Source organism: Myotis brandtii, unplaced genomic scaffold (genome assembly GCF_000412655.1).
Source record: "Myotis brandtii unplaced genomic scaffold, ASM41265v1 scaffold212, whole genome shotgun sequence".
Taxonomy (NCBI): domain Eukaryota; kingdom Metazoa; phylum Chordata; class Mammalia; order Chiroptera; family Vespertilionidae; genus Myotis; species Myotis brandtii.
This window is the reverse complement of record NW_005357931.1, coordinates 1,993,072-2,012,650: the sequence shown is the minus strand read 5'-3', so window position 1 is coordinate 2,012,650 and position 19,579 is coordinate 1,993,072. Positions and strand designations below refer to the sequence as shown.

The following is a 19,579-nucleotide window of genomic DNA, read 5'->3' as shown; positions in this document are numbered from 1 at the left end:
CACCGCCACCCCCACCTCTGCCCAAGACCCCCAGAGGAGGTGGGAAGAGGAAACACAAACCACAGCCTCCAGCTCAGCCCCCGCAGCCGCCCCCACAGCAGCCCCTTCCCCAGGAAGAGGAGGTCAAGGCCAAAAGGCAGAGGAAGTCCCGAGGGAGTGAGAGTGATGTCCTTCCCTAGGGCGGGGCTGGGCATCTGAACCTGGGGCTCGGGGAAAGGACGCCTGGGAAGGCCCCCGCTGCAGGGACACCCTTGCTCTTCTCCCCAGAAGCGGGGCGGGCAGAATCGGGCCAGATGACGGGGTTGAGCCATCAGGAGCTCTTGGGAAAGCAAAGCAGCGGGGACGTCTTCAAAAGAAGCTTGTCTGTGCTTTACAGCAGTCCCCGCCCCAGCGGCACTTGGCTATGGCTAGATCCTGGACAGGCCAGCGAGCAGAAAACCCACGGAGGAGGAGAGAGCTGGTGGTGCCCATGGCCACGGGACCTCCCACGTCCAAGATGTGCCCTTGATGCCACTGCCTTTGCTGACCAGGAAAATGGAAAGGGAAACACCCTCGATTAGGGAACATTCCAAGGGCAGAAAAGCTGCAGATGTCTCAACTGGCTTTGTTGTAACCCACTTCCATTTAATTGTTTGTTTGTTTTTTTAATTTCTTTGGGTTTTTCAAGCTGGGCTAGGCTTTGGGCACCAACATGGTCTTCAGGTGACCTGAATCTTTCCGTTAACGATAGTTTCTCAGATGGACTCATGTCATCAGAAGGTGGGATTCTAGTGATAGGCAACCTTAGACTTGCATTCATATTCTTCTGTGAGCCTCTCTGTCGCACATACGCTGATATTTAGCATCGTCTGTTCCTCCTTTCCCTTTGCCCATTAGGTACTTCCATATGCCTTTTCGTTAACTTACCTGCTGCCTTCTTTTCTTTGGTACACACCTGAATAATGTAAACCTTAGCTGTGTTGTACTGTTCACCTTGGCATGCTATCCCAGGGAACTCGGCTTTGAATCCCAATCCTTGTGAAACCGATAGTATTGTTAGAGCCTTTTAAATAAGTGATTTAGAGCACCTGAGGATCTGTTGACCCAGGCGTCCGCCAGGTTATTTTTATACTTAGAACATATCATCAGAGAATAGGCAGAATAAGATGGTTTTAAGTACCCCACAGCAAATGGAATAACTGACAAATCATCAAAAACTGAAACCCCAGACACCGGAAAGACAAGTGTTTAGCCTTGGTATGTGATTTTTTTTTTTCCATACAAATAACTATCATAGGTCATGGGAAAAAGGAAACAAGAAGACAATAGGAGAAGTCCATTATCTCTTGATAATTATTTCTTAAAAGCAAAGGGGAGTAAGTGTTCTTATCTAAAAAAAGGAAAAGCTCCAAGGGTATCACCACTCCAATTGTATTGAGCCACCTTGGACAAAATATCCAAATTGTGGTTGCCTTAATAAACTAAAACATTTTTGTACATAATGTAATTATAAATCTATCAGTCTGCATGGATGCAAACTGTGTGTGACAAATCGTCTTTTAAATGGTCAATTTCAACTGTACATTTCTCATCCAAGTTGTACTCTAGTCATTGGTTTAGCGTGGACAGACATTCCATCTCTTATTACCCATTTCCACAGCCCAAGTAAAACATGTTAAGAAGACTCAGAATGAGTATGAAGTCATCCCATTGCAGTAGATGTTTTCTAAAAGTCGGATGTGGAAATTTCAAATGAGTATTTTCAATTTCCTCTTCCCTCCTCCCCTTCCCTTCCCCAAGACATTGAACACCTGGCATGGTAGAGTATAAAAAGAGAGACAGAATTAAGTTTTCTGATGGGAATTAGAATATCTCATTTGCCTCTACGTTCAGCTTCTTTACAGGAAGTAGAACTGGCTGGAAATTGTATTATTACTGCAGAACACAACATTATTTCCTTAGAGAGAGATGGATTTTTGTTGGAAACATAAGAGAATAAGAGAGAGGGTATCTACGGGAGTGAATTTTAAAATTCCAAGTTAATATGCTGACAGGCATCACTGCTCTGTCATGGTACCAACAGTTGGTTGAAATTACCCAGGGAGCCATCTGTTCTGCACTGTTGCCATGGGCTTCCCATCATTTGCTGCCCAGTAGGTCAGTCGCATTTAATCCCAGCAATATGTAAGTTTAAAGGAATGCATTCTCCCGGACTTTAAAGCTTGTATCATAGAGACTCAGTTTGTGACCCTGCTTGACCTTTGGCATTTCACACAAGTTGAACAGCAAAATCCAACCAGCCACTTTCAATTTGTCATTCCCAAGCCATGTCTGAGTGGTTCCAAAGTCACCAGAGAGGAAGTTTTAAATTAGCCCCACTCACCCCACCATTGCTAGGAAAGAGCAACCATTTTCATTCCAATTAAGCCACGAAGAGGGTTCTCTATTGTTGGATTTTGAAAATCATTCCCTTCATTCTTTCTTTTGCCCTTCTCCTTCGGGTCTTGTTCTGTTTCCCCCCCAACCAAGTCTGGGAGCAGATTAAACCTTCCTGCAGAAGAGAATGAGCTGACACACTAAGCTGCTTAAAGAAGGACCCAAAGCTTAATTGGCATTAACCTCTAGAAAGGTGAGAAATTTTAAGCTTGAAATTTTCAAGCCAATGAAAAGTATTCCAGGAGAAATACAACAGAGCTGCAATGTAGACATAAATTCAATTCTTCTGTTTTCATGTGAGTTAAATGCAAATCCTCTTCTTCTACAGCCTTAAGAATAGACTAGGAAACTGCAGAGGACCCAAACTAAGACCTACTTGAGGTCCAGTCACCTGCACAGCTGACCCTTCACCACATTACTTTTTTTCTTTGCTTTCCATTAACATATCACATCTGTACCAACATTTCCTTATGTTCTAACCACCTCCTTTCCATTTGCCTCCCTTTCCTGTCCTGGCTCACCACTGGCCCAGTCTGGATTCATTTTCTTGTTGGTTGGTTGGTTGGAGAACCAGATCTACTGACCTGGTTCTAGCCTGTGTCTAGCCAGCCAACACTGCCTTCTGTGGCCACATTTTTATGTAGCAAAGATGTCATTTGGAATGCCCCAGACTCCCTAAACAGCTCCAAAAACTATTTCATAATAAAAGAAATCACTTAGTTTTCTTTCTTTTCTGGAAAACTTGCCTTCAGCAATCAGGAGGAGTAAGCCTACTTACAATGTAGGGAGTCTAATTAGGGGTGAGCAAAGCTCCCCGGAGGTGATTATGGGTCTCTGATCCACCTTTCTGGGTGACTGGGAGCCGTGTGGTTTTCAACCCCTCATCTCAAATGAAAAGAACAGAAGTTTAACTTCCTCTAAGGCGTGGCTCTGGCTAAAACCCACCCACGGAAGATAGATCTAAGGAAAGGAGATAATGTCATGGGCTGGTTTGTGACTTGGCAGGACCTGAACTCAACAGCCACTAACAGGCCCGAGTAGGTGACTAAAGGCTGACAGAGGGTTCCCATGTTAACTTGGCTGCTGCCTGGAGTGGGGGGCCATCTTTGATGGCAATCAGGATTTGTGTTCTACACATTGCTGGGTCTATAAACATGATAAACAAGTGGTGACAATTATAGTATAAGGTGATGTGCGTGCAGATCATAAAGGATTTGGTTTTAGGACTTAAGTAGAAAATCCCACTCTAACAATATTCAGATAAGGAGCTTTTGGAGAATATTTTTCCCTACCACTAGGAAGATTTACCTGGGAACTGTGTAAAGTCTACATATATTTCCAAAGCCTTTAAATGCCAACTGTAGCATGGAGAGAGAGGGGGTGGCAGAAGCCGAAATGCCTCAAAAGCCATTTAAGTGTTACATTGCAGGATTTTCAGTCCTCGTTATGTAAAAGTAGATAAATATAGACATTACTCTCAACACTACCCTGTAGTATCACAATGGTCCAAATGCCAGAGCTTACAGATAATGTCATCACAGTGCCTAGAAACTCGAACTGTAATATATCGTAGCATTTTCTTGGTGTTTTTTAAAGTTTCTTTCCACAATGCAAGGCTCCCCCTGCTTCTTGTTTCTTGGAGAGTTTGCCCCACGGATGAGTCTGCCTTCCTTGTTGGGCTCAGTCATTTGGGGAACAGTCTTAGAAGCACATATCAACCAAGGAAGAGAGGGGCTTGAAAAAAGCTGCCACTGGTCAACACAAAAGGGCAGTTCCAACCTAGGTTGGCATCTTTCTTTTTCTTCCTTTTTAAAAAAAATCTATTTCTTAAATAATAATAAATGCACATGATGTGTTAAATATGTATATATATATTTCAAAAGAAAAAAAATGGGGCACAAGATTGTCTTACAAGTCGTGCTGGCTAATTTTTAGTTTGTATTCATAAGTGGTTTTTAAAAGCCTTTTTTAAAGTGTAATTTGCATGTTCTACTTTGATTGTATGTAAACATATTTTAGAACAAAAAAATGTATTTGTATTTTATTGAATATAGAGGCAAGAAAAATTGTACATTGTTTGAAATGTTCTTTTTGTAACAGTTTTTATTCATAAAGCATTTTTGTACATTTAAAATGAACATGGACTTGCTGTTATTTGAGGCGTAGATACATCTGGCATGCTTTACTGTCATGCTCCTCCATGGTCTTAGATGTTGGGTTTTAAACATTTTTTCTAAAAGAAAGCTCAGTCTTTTTTGCTACCAGATCAGGTTAGCACAGTATAGAGCACTTAACTATTAAAAAAAAAGTTAATCCTATTCATATGTTATTCATTGTGTGAAATTAAAGACATTCAATTCAGTCTAACGTGAGTTGTGAATTCTTTTGTTTTCTTTTCCATCTGGTTCACATCACTAAGCAGTTTAAGAGCATTGGAGGGTCTTTGCTCACACCAACTGGATATAGAATCATTGAGAAAATTCTAACCCAACTTTTGCCTTTTTGTATGAGTCTGTGAAGTCCATTGTGGGCAAGATTGGAGTCTGATTTGCTGGGTTACTGTTCAGAATCGATCACACCTGGACATAAAGCCAACACTGATTCAAAGAACCAGCGAGTCTTCTGCTAAAAGCATTAAAAATATATTTGTAAGGTGTTGGAGACCCATCCTGTCCTAAACTTTTAGAAGAGCATTGTGGATGAAGATTAAGCTTTTTCCTAATATCCCACGATGTCAGATTTCTGAAGGATGGATCCCTGGCTGGACTTCAGGTTTGACTGGAGTGAGAGGAAAGGCTATTTAATCAACCACAGGAAGTTCCTGAGGGCCCCTCCATAGTGGACCAGTGTCTGCAATCCCCTAAGGCCGTGGTCGGCAAACTGCGGCTCTCGAGCCACATGCGGCTTTTTGGCCCCTTGAGTGTGGCTCCTCCTAAGCCTTAAGAGTACCCTAATTAAGTTAATAACAATGTACCTACCTATATAGTTTAAGTTTAAAAAATTTGGCTCTAAAAAGAAATTTCAATCGTTGTACTGTTGATATTTGGCTCTGTTGACTAATGAGTTTGCCGACCACTGCAATGCAGGGAATAGGCAGGAACATACAAGATAGGCCTGTGGAAAATGAACCAGCACTTCTAAGCAGAATGAGCCATGGGGTAAGAGTACTGGGGTCTCAGAAGAAGGCTCCAACCCCCAGACTGGACTATTCTCTACTCTTCTTGTTCTAGGTTTTAGTGTATATTCATAAGTGGATTTCAAAAGCCCTTTTTTTAAGTGTCTGTAAACATGCAATCATTTATGTATTCTTCATTTCCTTTCTTTATCGTATCTTCTGTGCCTCTTCCAAAAGCCAGCAAGGTAAGTAGGAAATGCTCTGAGTAGCTTCCCACCCTAACCATCAGTCTGACCACCATGACATTTATTAGGACTTCTGGTATTTGCAGCACCCGCAGTGGAATAAGGGGAGCCTGGTGGAATGAATGCAAGTCTTCCTGAGTAGATTATTAGTAGATTATGAGGGCAGCCTCAGGATGGTCGGAGCACTGGTGCTTTAGGTTGCCTTCTGAGATTGAGATTTCAGTCAGCAATCTCTTAGAACGTAGAATTGGTCCTCTTTTTCTTCTCCTCTGCCTACTATATTGCACTGAACCAGGCAAATTTAAAGCATTAGAGCATCCTCTTTCTAACTCGGGTTCATTAGACCACTGGTATTTCTGAAATCAGCAATGACTTCAGAGAGTGCCTTTAATCTCTTTCTACCAGCTTCTCACTCGGGGACAAAGCTGTTGCCTTAAAATGGATTGGCTCAACTTTTAAGGTTCTTAAATCGGTCCAGAGAGTCGCAAGGTGCAGATAAATATTCTCAGGAAAGTCTGATGTGTTCGCACACGTGGCTGGCATGAATCAACCTACCAGTAAACAGGTAGAAGGAATATATATTTTGCCATTTCTCTGCAGCTTACTTTTATTAATTTTTAAGAGCCTGTTTTACCAGCCTGGCAGAATCTTAGTTTCAGACCTGGGGAATCTTTCTAACCTGGAGGGTATGGGAGGAGGGGTCATTTAGACAGCCTTGCTCCAACTTTCTTCCAAATTGCCTCTCTGTGCCCAAGTCCATTCTATTTCCTTAGTTTCTAGGTTTTTGAAACTGAAAAGCCAGAAAAAAAAAAAAACAACACAGACACACACACACACACACACACAAAAAAAAACCTTTTTTATTTCTCCCCTGTGCTTTGTGCTGTCAGGAACATGCCCCGAGGGGATGAGCACAAACCAGCCTAGCTGCCTGTATGGTGGGGAGGAGACTAACAGAAGAGTGGGCAAAACGGAAGTCAGTTACCTCTTAAAAATTTTAACCTGTCACACGTGATAGGGAGTGAGGACAATGGGACGTGAAAAGCTAAAGGATGTGCCCAAGGTCCTGAAGCCTCTTTATAGGTCAAATGAGATAATGAGTGGGTGTGGAAGGCACTGGGAAGGAGCCGAACAGTGTGCAGTTCCATCATTTGTGATTAGTAGTGCTTTTCACTCTTGTGGGATATGCCAATATCCACGTTTTTAATTGTTATAAGGCTTTGGCAATAAACTTCCCTGAAGTGTCACTCAGGCCTTTGTTTCCAGGATTAATTAAAGGAAAACAAAGTGCTATTGGTATTCACATATGCTACAATTGGGAGGTAACAAGTGGAAATGTTAAACACAAGTGAGAAGAGTTAAAACCATGCACAGTCTCTCATGGTTAAGCTTGATATTTTAAAACGTAATTATCCTCTTTTTAGTGGACAGAGTACATTTAGTCAGCATGCCCCCTCAAGCTCCTCTCGGTGGACGGTCTCTCAGACTTTCCTTGTTTGTGACAACCTTGATGATTTTGAGGAGGACTGGTCAGGTATTCTGTAGAATATCCCTCAATTGGGTTTAAGAACTTTTTTTCACAAGTTCTTAAGAAGATGATCACAGAGGTAAAGCGTACACACTATCAACATTGCTTTCAGCTGTTGATATTAACCTTGACCACCAGGCTGAAGAAGCATTTGTACAGTTTCTCCACTAGGTGTGCTCATTGCTATTAGGGCATTACCTCTTGGCCCTATCAGCTGGCAAAACAAGGAAATGTATGTGTGTATCACAATCTCTATATGTACACTACATATACATATTGTGATATGTAATCATCTGAATCTGTATTAAGCTAAACATGAGTCTAAACTGATATCTTGATATATCTAACTCTAATACATCACCACATGAGTCATTCTAGCCTTCTCTTTTATTTTTTTTTCAAAATGAATAATCTTTTAATGCATTTTAACAGGATAAAATAACCAAACTCAATTATATACATACATACAGGAATTCAGTAAGAATATGGGACCCTAGGACAAATTAGACAGTTGAGGTTTATATACAACCTTGAGTTAAGGAGCAAGGGGGGGTGGGGAGATAATGATTTGGGACTTCAAAGGGGAGGAAGGCAATTCACAGGGAGATGGAGAAGCAAATGTTTGGTAAACAAATGTTTGCTGGGCCATCTTTAACAAAGGGCACAGAGAGGACTTACCTTCCTTCCTAACTGTAACCTTCCACTCCAATAGTGAGAAAACTGGTTCTCACCATCTGCCATTCATTCTCTCAGTTGCTTAATTTTGGTATACTGGCGTCAGAGTAGTTGACTTATACCTATCCTTTTCAAATTGGCTTTTTTTTCACTTAGCATAATTCCTTTGAAGCTCATCCAACAGTTTGTGTATCAGTAGTGGGTTTCATTTTATTGCTGAGTAGTACTCCATATTTATAAATAACCATGAGGTTCCAGAAAAGCTCTCTAAACTCTCTGGGCCTCCGGGGACATTTCACTTCATTTTTAAAACCTTATATTATAAAATAAAAACCAATATAGAAACCACATAAAATATGGATTTATGCATTGTTATAAGGTAAATCATCTATAAGCACCAGCCAGGTCAAAAAATAGAACCTATCCAGCTACCCTAGACTTGCCTCCATGTTCTTCATCCCAACCCAGCCCAACTTTCCTCCAAAAGTCTCCTGACTTTTACAGTGACCACGTCAGAGAACTTCTTCATGGTTTTATCAGTCAAGTATACTTCCCTAGACATGAACAATGTCTTATCCACTTTTTAAACTTGATATGGCTTATAGGTCTCTTTGAATCTACTTGTCTCCCCTCCCTCCCTTACTTTCCTGTACATGAACCTGGTGGAGAACCTTGACTGTTTGACCTGCAAAGTTGCCCACTATGTGGATGTTGCTGAAGACTCATCCCTGGTGTAGTTCAGTGTGTTCCTCTGTCCTAGGGATTCCCTGCACATTGGCAGCTAGAGTCAGAGCTGGAGGCTGAGGTAGCTGGATTCAGCTTTGATCCCTTTGGAAAGTTTGGGGGTGGAATTGTATTCATTCATCAAAGAGTTACATAATGCCTGGTTGTTTCTCTGTAATGTTAATAGCTCTTGATGCTTAATGCCTAGATCTACTCACTTAGTAGGATTGAAAAGTGGTTGATGTTTTAATACTAGCATTACTTTTTGCTGATTAGTTGGCATGCTTTTATATGGAGATGCTTTTCCTTATCCCTTCTTTGGTTACCTCTCATGGAACAGTTTATATAAGAAAAGCAAGACAAAATTGTGGTTCTTTATTTTATGTTAAGAATAATAAATTAGTTCCCGACCACCCTCCAAAAGTGACCGATTTGTCTTTTTTAAAATTATATAAGAAAAGCAAGACAAAATTGTGGTTCTTTATGTTAAGAATAATAAATTAGTTCCCAACCACCCTCCAAAAGTGACCGATTTGTCTTTTTTTTTTTAAATATACATATTATTCTGAACTCATGAACTTAAACATATTTGAAGGCTTTCACTCCATTGCAATTAGTATCATTACTGAAGTTCAAATGGGACCATTTGTGGCCAGTTGGAATCTTTTCCAGTTGGCTCCTGAATTCTTTTTATATAACCCTAGCAGTTTTACATAACCTAGTAGACTTCAATAGCTTCTTGGCTATCTGGTGTGACAAGTTGTTCTAAGCTCATCTTGCAATTATTCTGTTCAGGTCTTAAATGAGCCATTTTTCTAAGCACCCTAGTTTTATTTTTAAGTAGAAAACTATTTCAAGAGCACAATCTTGGCACTAGGAATAGACAAATGATTGATAGATGGATGGATAGAGAGATAATAGATTAAAATAGATAATCTCAAATAAATTTGAATTGAAAATATCAATATGAACTTGTTTTAGGTATGTGTGTTCCTATAGATACTTTTAATTCAAATGTATTTCAAATTCCTGGATTTAAATTGGAAGAACATTTATTAAAACATGCTTTGTACATTCCTTCTCTCATATCAAGAATCTTAAGAACATAAGGACAAAAGAAATAGGAATCCATAATTATTCATTTATTTTTTACTCCACATCATATGTCTACGTCTCAGTGAAACAACTTTAATACTATCACCAGGATGATTTCTGAAAAGATGGGGAAAATAATATGTGTTTTCCTGCTCCCATAGTGGATCTATGTCTACATCATCAGAACAAACAGAGCATGTGTGCTTACTCCCTTTTCACACACAGATCCTCTTAGTTTTAAAAATAACTGACTATTGAATGCTTGCCACCATTATTATGTCAATGCCTCCTCAGTCATTTTGGTGTCTGAAGCTTACTATCAAGTAAATTCTTATGCAAAGCCTCATGGGAATACAATATCCCAAGTTCTCGCAGGTAACTAAGAATTGGTGTCTTAAACTTGAAAGTCTGTTGGATATAAAACACAGCTTCCACCAGGATTTGAGGAGAGAAAGAATGTATCTAATTAGTGATTTTCACTGGTGTACAGCAAGAATTTTTAAAACATGCACTACCTGACTACTTAGTCAGGGGCACTGACCTCTTTCCCCTTAGATTGCCAAATAAAAAAATGACAACAGCCAACACAACAATAGCCATCTGGTATGGATGGCTCAAAATTATCCCTATTTATTTTGTCAGATCAGCAAAAAATATATTTTTTTGGTGTGCTGCAGAATTTTAGTAATTAGTTTATCTGTGCTCTGAGATGAAAAAGGTTGAAAATCACTGATCTCAGTGTAGATAGGCCCTGAGCCTGACCCAGAAGGATGGATAGAGACCTCCTGAGAAGGCAAAGAATTAGCCTCCCCTGGTGTGGGTCACAAATGGAGGGAAGAAAATATAAGCAGACCTGCTGTAAGAGTTCTGCACATGGTGCGATTATGGAACAGAGAGGAGGTCAACCTGGAAGGTGGGGTGACATATCACAGAAAAGGAAAAAAAATCAGTGGGGAATAGAAGTGAATAAATAGGACAGGATGATAATATAAAAAAGACAGAAAATTGAGACTGAAATTGCTGAGCATTTATGATACATTTTAAAAACAATAAACCAGGATTCAAAATTCCTGAGAGATTGGTTTATGGTTTGTGGGCCAAGTCATGTATTTTGATTATATGGTTCCCTTTAATACTTAGTACCATTCACATAGAACCCTCTCAAATTTGCTGATTCAACACAATAATAAATTATGGTAAGCCTACTCCAAAAAAAAAAAAGTCTATGTGAGCCAATATAAATACAGTGGCCATAAAACAGGTGCTGGCACTCCAGGAAAGCATACCCATGATGGCTAACACAGTTGATATAAAAAATCCACAAACCAGGGTGGCTATGAGTGACCATCAGTGTGGCTCAAGAAAAAAAAAAGGCACACCACTTTTTAATATGTTTAAGATATGTTATTTCCAAGAACTACTGAGTTTAAACTCAGAGGGAGATGTCAGTACTTAATAAATGCTCTTTTCTCTGTCTTTCTCTCCTTCTCTCCTTTCCCACCAGAAGTGGGATACATTTCTACTAGACCAGAAGTTGGCAAGCGAGGGCCACAAAACACGCTATGCTGCCTGTATTGATATGGCCCATGAGCTAAGAATAGTTTTATATTTTCAAGATAAAATAAAAAAGAAAAGAAGAAAGTAAAAGAATTAATGTTCCACATCCCATGAAAGTTATATGAAATGCAAACATCAATGTCCATCTATTTGGTTTTATTTGAACTCAGCCCACTCATTCGTACGCATGCTGTCTGTGGCTGCAGTCCCACCACCACAGAGTTGAGTGGCGACAGCAGAGGACATGCAGCCCACACAGTCTGCAATGTTTGCTATCTGACCCTTTAAGAAGCCTGTTGGCCCCCAGAATAGACCAACTCAACTGTTACTGTCAGGAAGTTAAAACACAGATCGTTTGCACATGATTCAGTTCATCAGGATATTTGCCTTGTAGCATTTAATCAGCTCCTGCACCTCATTTTTCTAACTTCTCACCTCAGTCACTTTGATCCCATCTTGTGTCCCTCAGTCACTGGGCCTTCAAGCTCCTAGCTTAAGCTGTATTTATTTAGACTCTTTTTACTAACCCCTCAGTGTTTCCATTGTGTCCAGGTTTCCGGCCCAGCTAAACCCTCCTGGCCTCTGGGATTCCATCCTGAGCTCTACCAGGTGAAAGCACTTGCTTGCCCCTCTGCATTTTGGCCCTGAAGCCAGATAATCTAGTTCCAATTCATAATGAGCCATCTCCCACTGTTATCAGTTGGTTGAGTGTCTGCTCCAGTCTAAGGTAAGCACCTTAGTGGCAGGGCCTCTGTTTAGCATTTTGTTCTGTCCCTCCTACCCAAGACCAGTCCAGCCCCCATGTAGATAATCACTGTTTGTTGATTAACTAATTGCCTGAGCAGCTGAGCCAATGAGGTAGAAGCGTGGGGCAGCTCAGAAAGGCCTTCATATGAGGGCAGTGCCTCCGGCAGAGTTTGTTTTCTTTGTACTCTTTCTCTTGTGGGTTCGCTGGTTTTGAAGAGCATGTGAGAAGGAGAGAAGATGGTGCAAGTGAACCAAGGCTACTCAACTCCATCTGCCTTCAATTCTCAAATGGAAAACATTTCCAGGCCTGCGCCTGAGAACCCGACGCGGTCACAGAATGTCCTGTCTTCCTCTTGTTCCATGAGCAGCGCCGAGTTGCTGCAGGCTCATAAATCCTGAGGGCCTTTCCAGCCGTGACAGCCGCCCTTCCAGGAAATGGACGGACGCTTTGAAACCCCCATCAAAAGAGAACATTGTGTTTCTGCACATCCAGCCCCGCTGTGGCCTGCTTTCTCCCGGTGCAGGTAGGCTGGGCCCCCAGATAGCAGACGTGCTTTCTGCTTCCTAAGCTCCCGCCTTTCGGAAATGTGCAGGAAAACACAATTGCCTGACACTGATCGGTGATATGCTTGAGGGAGCAGAGGTATTGTTATGCATTTATTAAATTAAATTTTCCGGGATGTGACCCAGAAAAGTGTTCCCCAGGGGCTAATACAAAGCGATGGTTGCAGAGGGGAAGCAAGGCAAACCTGTGCCCAGAGAGCAGTCCAGTCCGCAGCTGGCCACAGCCAAGCGTCTCCCTTCTGTGGGAGATCTTCCCTACCCGCCAAGGGAAAGAAAGTCTGGTATCCAGCCTGGAGGTGGAGGGAGGAGGGAGAGAAGTGAAAAATCATCCAGTTTTGCGTGTATGTAAACCATGGCTTACCGGTAGCCCTTGACACAGCCCCCCTCTCCCACTCCCAGGCAGCTCTGTGCCTTCTCTTCTGCTTCCTTTCCCATCAAGGCTTGTATGTAGTGTTTCTGGCCACATCTGGAGTACTGAGTGTTTGGCAGCACATTAAAAAAGACATGTAGCAGACTGAGGATCGCAAACTGGCTGGAAGGCAGAGTGCTGGATGTGAGAACTTGGGCAGGCAATACCTTCACTTCCCTGTTCTGTAAAATGAGAGACTGTGATATCTACCTGCCAGGGTTACGGTGAGAATGACATGAGACAGTGGCTGTGAAAGCACTCTATTAACCGCTATATGAGTGGAAAACATTATTAGTATGCCTGCCAGTACTATGTGAACTGCTACTGTTACACTTACTACTATGACAACCACAGGGCCTGCTAATACTACCATTCATATCAATCAAAGGGCTATATGACCAGGTGAAAAATCTGGAAACCACATTAGACCTGAGAGGGAAGATTAAATAAACCAGCTGGAGTCAGCCCAGCAGAAATCTCAATGGGAAAATCATTGTCTTCAAGGATCTGAAAGTTTGCCATGTGGAAAAGGAGGTAGGCTTGTTCTGAGTCCCAATACAAGGAGAAGTATTTTATTACCGGACAAGAACACGCTCCTAATATAATCATCAAACAATGCAAAGTGTCATCTTGGAACACAGTGAAGACATTGTCTCTGGAAATGTTGATATGGAGAGAGTTGAGCATCTATACACCCATCATTCTTCATGCCTTGGTGTCTATTGCCAGGCTATGCTTTAGGTACAGTGAACCAGACCAATGTCTGCTCTCCTGGACCTTACATTAGGTTAGAGCACTGGGGGGAGGTTGAATGCTGTCACACCAGCCTTTTCCTGTTACTTCTCTCATTCTGACTCTTATAATACTATGATTTCACAGATAAGCAATTAAGTGGGGAGAAGGGGATGATTAACCTGTTTTTGCCCTGCCTGGGGAGTCTCCCTCCAGCCTGGCAGGAATGGACCTGGCAGTAGAGTCATGGAAAGAGCCTCCAATTCAATTGGGAATCCCTTCCCATAAGTGAGTGACTTTCCTTGGCTGAGAGTGGCCTGCTCTCCCCAAAGAGTTTCAGGCAGTGGCTGTCCTGGCAGCTGGAGGGGATGGCAGGGGGAGAAAGTAAGTGAGATGGAGGCAAGGAGTAGAAGTGGTTTAATATTTAAGAGGAAAGAAAGACTCAGGAACCAGTAGAACCTGGATTCAGTCTTGTTCTGCCATTTCCTAGTGGTGCTACGTTGGGAAGGCCTTTCATATTCTCTCTCAGAATCACAGATTCCTCTTCTGTAATTAGGTATAACGGATTTACCTCAACTCTTGCAGTAAAAATTAAATGAGATAATGTTTTAAAATAATTCCTAATAATACTAAGATGTAGTTAGTATTACATAAATGTTAGCTATTTTATCATTACTATAATACAAAATTGCCTACTTTATATTTTTGTCCAGGGTTGTCTTTGAGCAAAATTTACAAAGTACTAGTATTTGAATGACTGGGGGAATCAAAGAACATCCTGAACTGAACAGTCAATGCAAAAATTTGCATGTGAGGCAGGATTGATGAAGAAGTACGTATGCTGCTGAGATTTATGCCATTAATTTATACAACATGGCAAATGTCCACAATATCTACCCATTCATCTGTCCTCCCTTCCTCCCTCCCTCTTTCCATCCCTCTCTCCCTGCCCCGCCCCCTTCCTCTGTCCTTCCCTTCTTCCCTCCCTTCCTCCCATCTTCCTTTTACTTTCTTTGTGTTTTCTTCCTTTCGGTTAGGACTAGAAGAAGCAAGAGGGCTGCTCAGTGATGAGAGAAGCAAAACTTTAGCATTTGCGGATCATTTCTTCAAGTGCATGGAGCTCAGTTCTGAAATGAAACTCTGAGTCATAAGGGCCACAGGTGGGTGGGATGGATTTTGAGAAATCCAGGGGATATGCAGTTTGCTATTTTATGAAAGAGTTAAATATAATAATAATTGAGGGAAGCAGTTGGATCAAAATAAATTATTTGCTAGGCAATTTGAAAACCAGAAAATGCTTAAAATGCAAACCACAATATGAAAACAACCTCAAAGGTTAATGAAAACCTGCAACAATAGACAAAGAAAATGAAGAATTGCAGGAGAGTGTTCCTTCCAAATCTATTGAGCAGTCATACCAACATCCTTCAAATGGGGAACACTACCCAACTCCATCTATTCTGCCTCAGAACTGCTGAAATAGGACAAGATGTTAAGCTATAATGCCTCAGTGGCTTCTCCACTACACCAAGAATAATGACTGGTCCCCACAGGATAGCTGGCTTGTAGGTGTCCCAGGGATATTTGTTTAATGCATTAGAGTCCCTGGGTCTAGCCAGTTAAAAATGTCAGGCATTTGCTAAGAGCCAGGAAGAATAGGAGTAGAGAAACTGTGTGGTAGATTTAGGGTATGGCCAAAAATATTGATCTAGGGAAGGCACCTAGACAAAGTCAAAAAGTCAGAACTCATAGGAGTAACAGTAAAATTTTAAAAGTAGTGACAAGGAGATTGAAATATCAAACTGGTTTGAGTTCTCGGTTGAGAGGAGGTTGTTCTGTGTTGTAGAGAGCACAAATTCAAGATTCCAGAATTCGGAAATGTGCCTAAGTCTGAAAACCAGAAGGACATTCGGACTGAGAATGGAGCAGAGAGAGGTGGACACGAGCCTGTGAATGTGGAGGACTGAGTTGTCTCTCCATGGTTTGGTCTCCTACATCATAGACCCTACTCCTGCCGGGACATGTTCGTAAAACAGTGCCATGTCCCCCGTACTATAATCTGGCAATGAGTGCCCGTGACTTCTTGAACTGTGGCTTCCTGCCAGTGCCTTTTCAGTGCCCTTTGAGAAGCCACTGACCTGCGTATATTACCAGAACTTTTCTCAGCAACTGAGAAAAGAATTCGTTCCCATGACACAAAATAGGGCATGGACAGGAAAGAGAAGCCACTGGACAGTTGTCAAGAGGCCTGGGTAAAGGCTTAACTTCATAGCCAATCCATGTGTGGCCTTGGCCAAACCACCTAGACTCTTGATCTTTTAGTTTAGTCACCAAGAAGCTGGGGATAAAGGGTCTTAGAACTGGCTCCTGGGGTTACTGTGGAGCCCAAATGAGATCCTGCAGGTACAAGTTCCTTATAGACTTTAAAGCTCCATTCAGACATCAAAGTTCGCCATCTTAACTCAACAGCAGGGCATCTATGTTTTCAGAATATGACTCAGAGCCAGCACCATCCTAAAACTATATACTTTTTTTCTCTAAGGAAGAACTGAATTTTGTTGTTTTGGGCCTGTTTTGCTTTACTTTTCTCCTCAAAGTCTTTAACTTTCTCCTGGGAAACTGATGGTCGGCCTGATCCAAGCCTGGCATGCTCATCCTCTTCACTGCCTGGCACTAGACTTCAGCTGTTCTGAGTCTGGGGCACAGGGCATCTCCCTCTTGTCTTGCAAGCTGTCAGAACCTTAGGAAATTTTAGAGTTGTCATCAGAGTATAACCCAGCCACCCCGGCCTCTGTCTTTTCTAAGAGATAAGCTTAGTTGACTGTGAAGGCAAGTGGAGGGTAATTCTGCAGACAATCAGAGGGAATTCACACAATTAGGTGCCACGGTGCAGCAATCCCATGTGCTTTGGGCAAATTGAAACATCACCACTGTCCGTTCCCTTATTTCCTGACAGAACACAGGACTGCTGAGCCAGGAGAAATGTTTGCAAAATTTGGCCTGTGGTCTTCCCCACACCCAATGCATAAGCATAAGCATCTCCCAGCAAAAACAGCCTCTTGAGGGGCATAAGCATCTCCCAGCAAAAACAGCCTCTTGAGGGGCAAACGCAACTGCTTGCAGATTTGCCCTTCCATGCCTTTTGTCTCTTCTACCTCTTTAACCATTGTTCTCTCTCCTTCTGGGACCTCAAAATTTGTTTTCATAAGAGTATCTTCTCATTAATTAAGCCTTGGAGTGATGTATAATGAAATGAGCCGAAACAATAAATGAAGAGGTGTAGGTTCCCTCGTGAGTCTTCCACTGTGCATTTGAGTGGCATCAATACCTTCCCCGAGGTCCAACTGCTTCCAGTGCCAACAAAGTGATGAGAATCAGACCAAAGCTTCCCTCCTTGTCTTATACACTTACGAGGGTCAAATGAAATTTTAAAAGGCACTTTGACAAATGGAAGGTTATTGCAATTTAGATGGGTTGACGTCATTACAATTATTGGTATGAGTATTTGTATTTGTATTGGTAGCAGCAGCAGTAGTAGCATTTATAGAACCCTGGAGTCTTGGTGGCAGGAAGGACCAATTTCTATAATACTGTATTAACTATTAACTTCATTATCATAATTACTATTTTATATGCTTCTTCCATTGTGTTTTCCCTGGGCATTCATCAAAGCATAACTAATGTCTTTCTATTCTCTTCTATGTCTCCCCCATCCAAACCTGCTCTTAAGAAATGATCAGTCATAAACCCAATGGTAGATGTACTAGAATATGGATTCTAAACCTAGAGAAGAAAAAGATGAAAATGAAAGAAATAGAGAGGCCAAGAAAGAGCACGAGAGAATTCTCCCAGACTTAGAAATTCATTTGAGAAGGCAGGGCAAGAAAGAAACACTGTGTTTAATATCTTCTTAGGGCCTCACTCCTCCACTTCTCTAGACCAGGAGCAGTTTGGCCAGTGGTCAATTTCATGACTGGCTTAGACTTCCTCAATATGGGATAAGATAGCTCTTATAAAAGTCTCGACAGGATTTGGATAAATGTGATTCTGCAATTTGGGGTAAATCTCTATGTTATTTTACACACTTAATTACTTCCTCCACATTTGCTTTAGGATGCTATTTTTAGAGCTGAAAACCACAGGAAGCACTAAGGCTCCCTGGGCTGAATGGATGGACTGTGTCCTGGTGATCAAAATTCATTTCTGAGCTGTTTCCTGAAATGGTATTTTGACACCTGGGTCATATGTTAGCTTTATGGAGCTCCTCTGTGACATACAGCAACAATGCAGATATGCAATAGCACATTAATCATAAGGAGGTAACATGGAAGTTCACTGATGCTTGTCAAGCTGTAGTAAGGGGAAATGTTGAAGTCAGATTTTACTCAAATATCAAATGCAAAAATATTAGCTTACTTTTTAGTTGGGAAGATCTTTTGTGGCATCATCGTTCCAGACTCTGCTGTCTACAGAGCTTTGGCAAAACTCAATTCAGAATCAGAATTCTATGTTTTAGAGCTAGAGGGACTCTAAGGAATAATTTTTTTCAGACATCTGCCACTGGAAAGACATTATCATCCCCAAGTTCCTGATGAGGCAAGTAAGGCACAGAAATGTGAGTAAGTTAGGTACAATCACACAGCTGATAGATGGTAGCCAACAGGTTCAACCTCAGGGCTTCACGCTAAGAACAGTGTTGTCTCTAACTTTTATCCATGATCATTCAGGACTACTGTTATGTGGAACCATGAAATGCTCTTTTACTTGGGCTTGAGAAAGATCTAGAAAGTTCAGTCACCCTTAGCTTTTCTGTTATAACTGTTGGTGTTTTCTCTTCACACATTGAGCCAGCTCCATGAATTGACAGAATAGGAAGCTGTACAGGATGTGAATACCTTCTCAGGCCTCCAGGACCTTTCAACACTTGACATATCTTCACCCAAGGTCAACATCTCTCTTTCTTCATTAAGTAAGAAGACTAAGAATGTAAATTTTTGTGTGACCGTATGCTACCCTGATTAAGGGAACAGGTTTTGTATTTAGGAACACCCAGGAAAACGGGCTATGTCACCTACTAGCTATGTGCCCTCGGGGAATTATTTATATTTTGATCTAGTTTGCTTACTTGTTAAACAGTAGTACAATACCTATCATATGGAGGTAATGACTGATTAAATGAGACCACAAAGTCCAAGCACATAGAATAGATTCAAGGACTTCATCCTGCCCAGATGGAGAAATATGGCAATCCTTGACTTACTCCCGGAGATCTACTCTTGAAAAACTGTAGAACCAAGAAGCTAATACGGTTTCCAGAAACTAGAAACAACTACAAGGGAGGAATCCTTGCGAGATTGGTGTATTGGGAGGTGTTTGGCTACCCAGAGAGGTAAAATTGGAGGGAAGGTTACATTCTGCTCTTGCCTCTCCCAGCATTAGCATAACTTTGGGACAATCATTGCCTGCACCTTCATGCCATAAATCTGTAGCAAGAGCCTAGACCACCAGGGCCAGTCAAAAGCCTTGCTGGGCGAGAAACTGAAAAAGAGGTACAAGGGTCTGCTGGTTGTCCTCGGACATTCATTGCCACCTTTGCCATCTTCCCTGCAGGCTATCAGCTGATGTGTTAGTTTTCTATTGCTGCCATAACAAATGACGTAGCAGTCATTCTGCGTGTTAGAGTCCGAGCTGATGTGTTAGTTTTCTATTGCTGCCATAACAAATTGCCACAGACGTAGCAGTCATTCTGTGTGTTAGAGTCCGGTACCGCATGG

At 41.7% G+C, this 19,579-nt stretch overlaps 1 protein-coding gene across 1 annotated transcript in view; it reads left to right on the top strand.

Annotated features, from left to right (window-relative positions):
- The window catches only part of SETBP1 (SET binding protein 1), a 365,051-nt gene extending 362,697 nt beyond the window's left edge, over positions 1–2,354 (top strand). Inside the window, 1 exon segment of the mRNA XM_005865758.2 lies at positions 1–2,354. This exon segment is cut by the window's left edge and continues 21 nt beyond it. Coding sequence (XP_005865820.1) covers positions 1–179 — 179 coding nt within the window. The 3' untranslated portion in view covers positions 180–2,354.
- Positions 2,355–19,579: the final 17,225 nt, after the last annotated feature.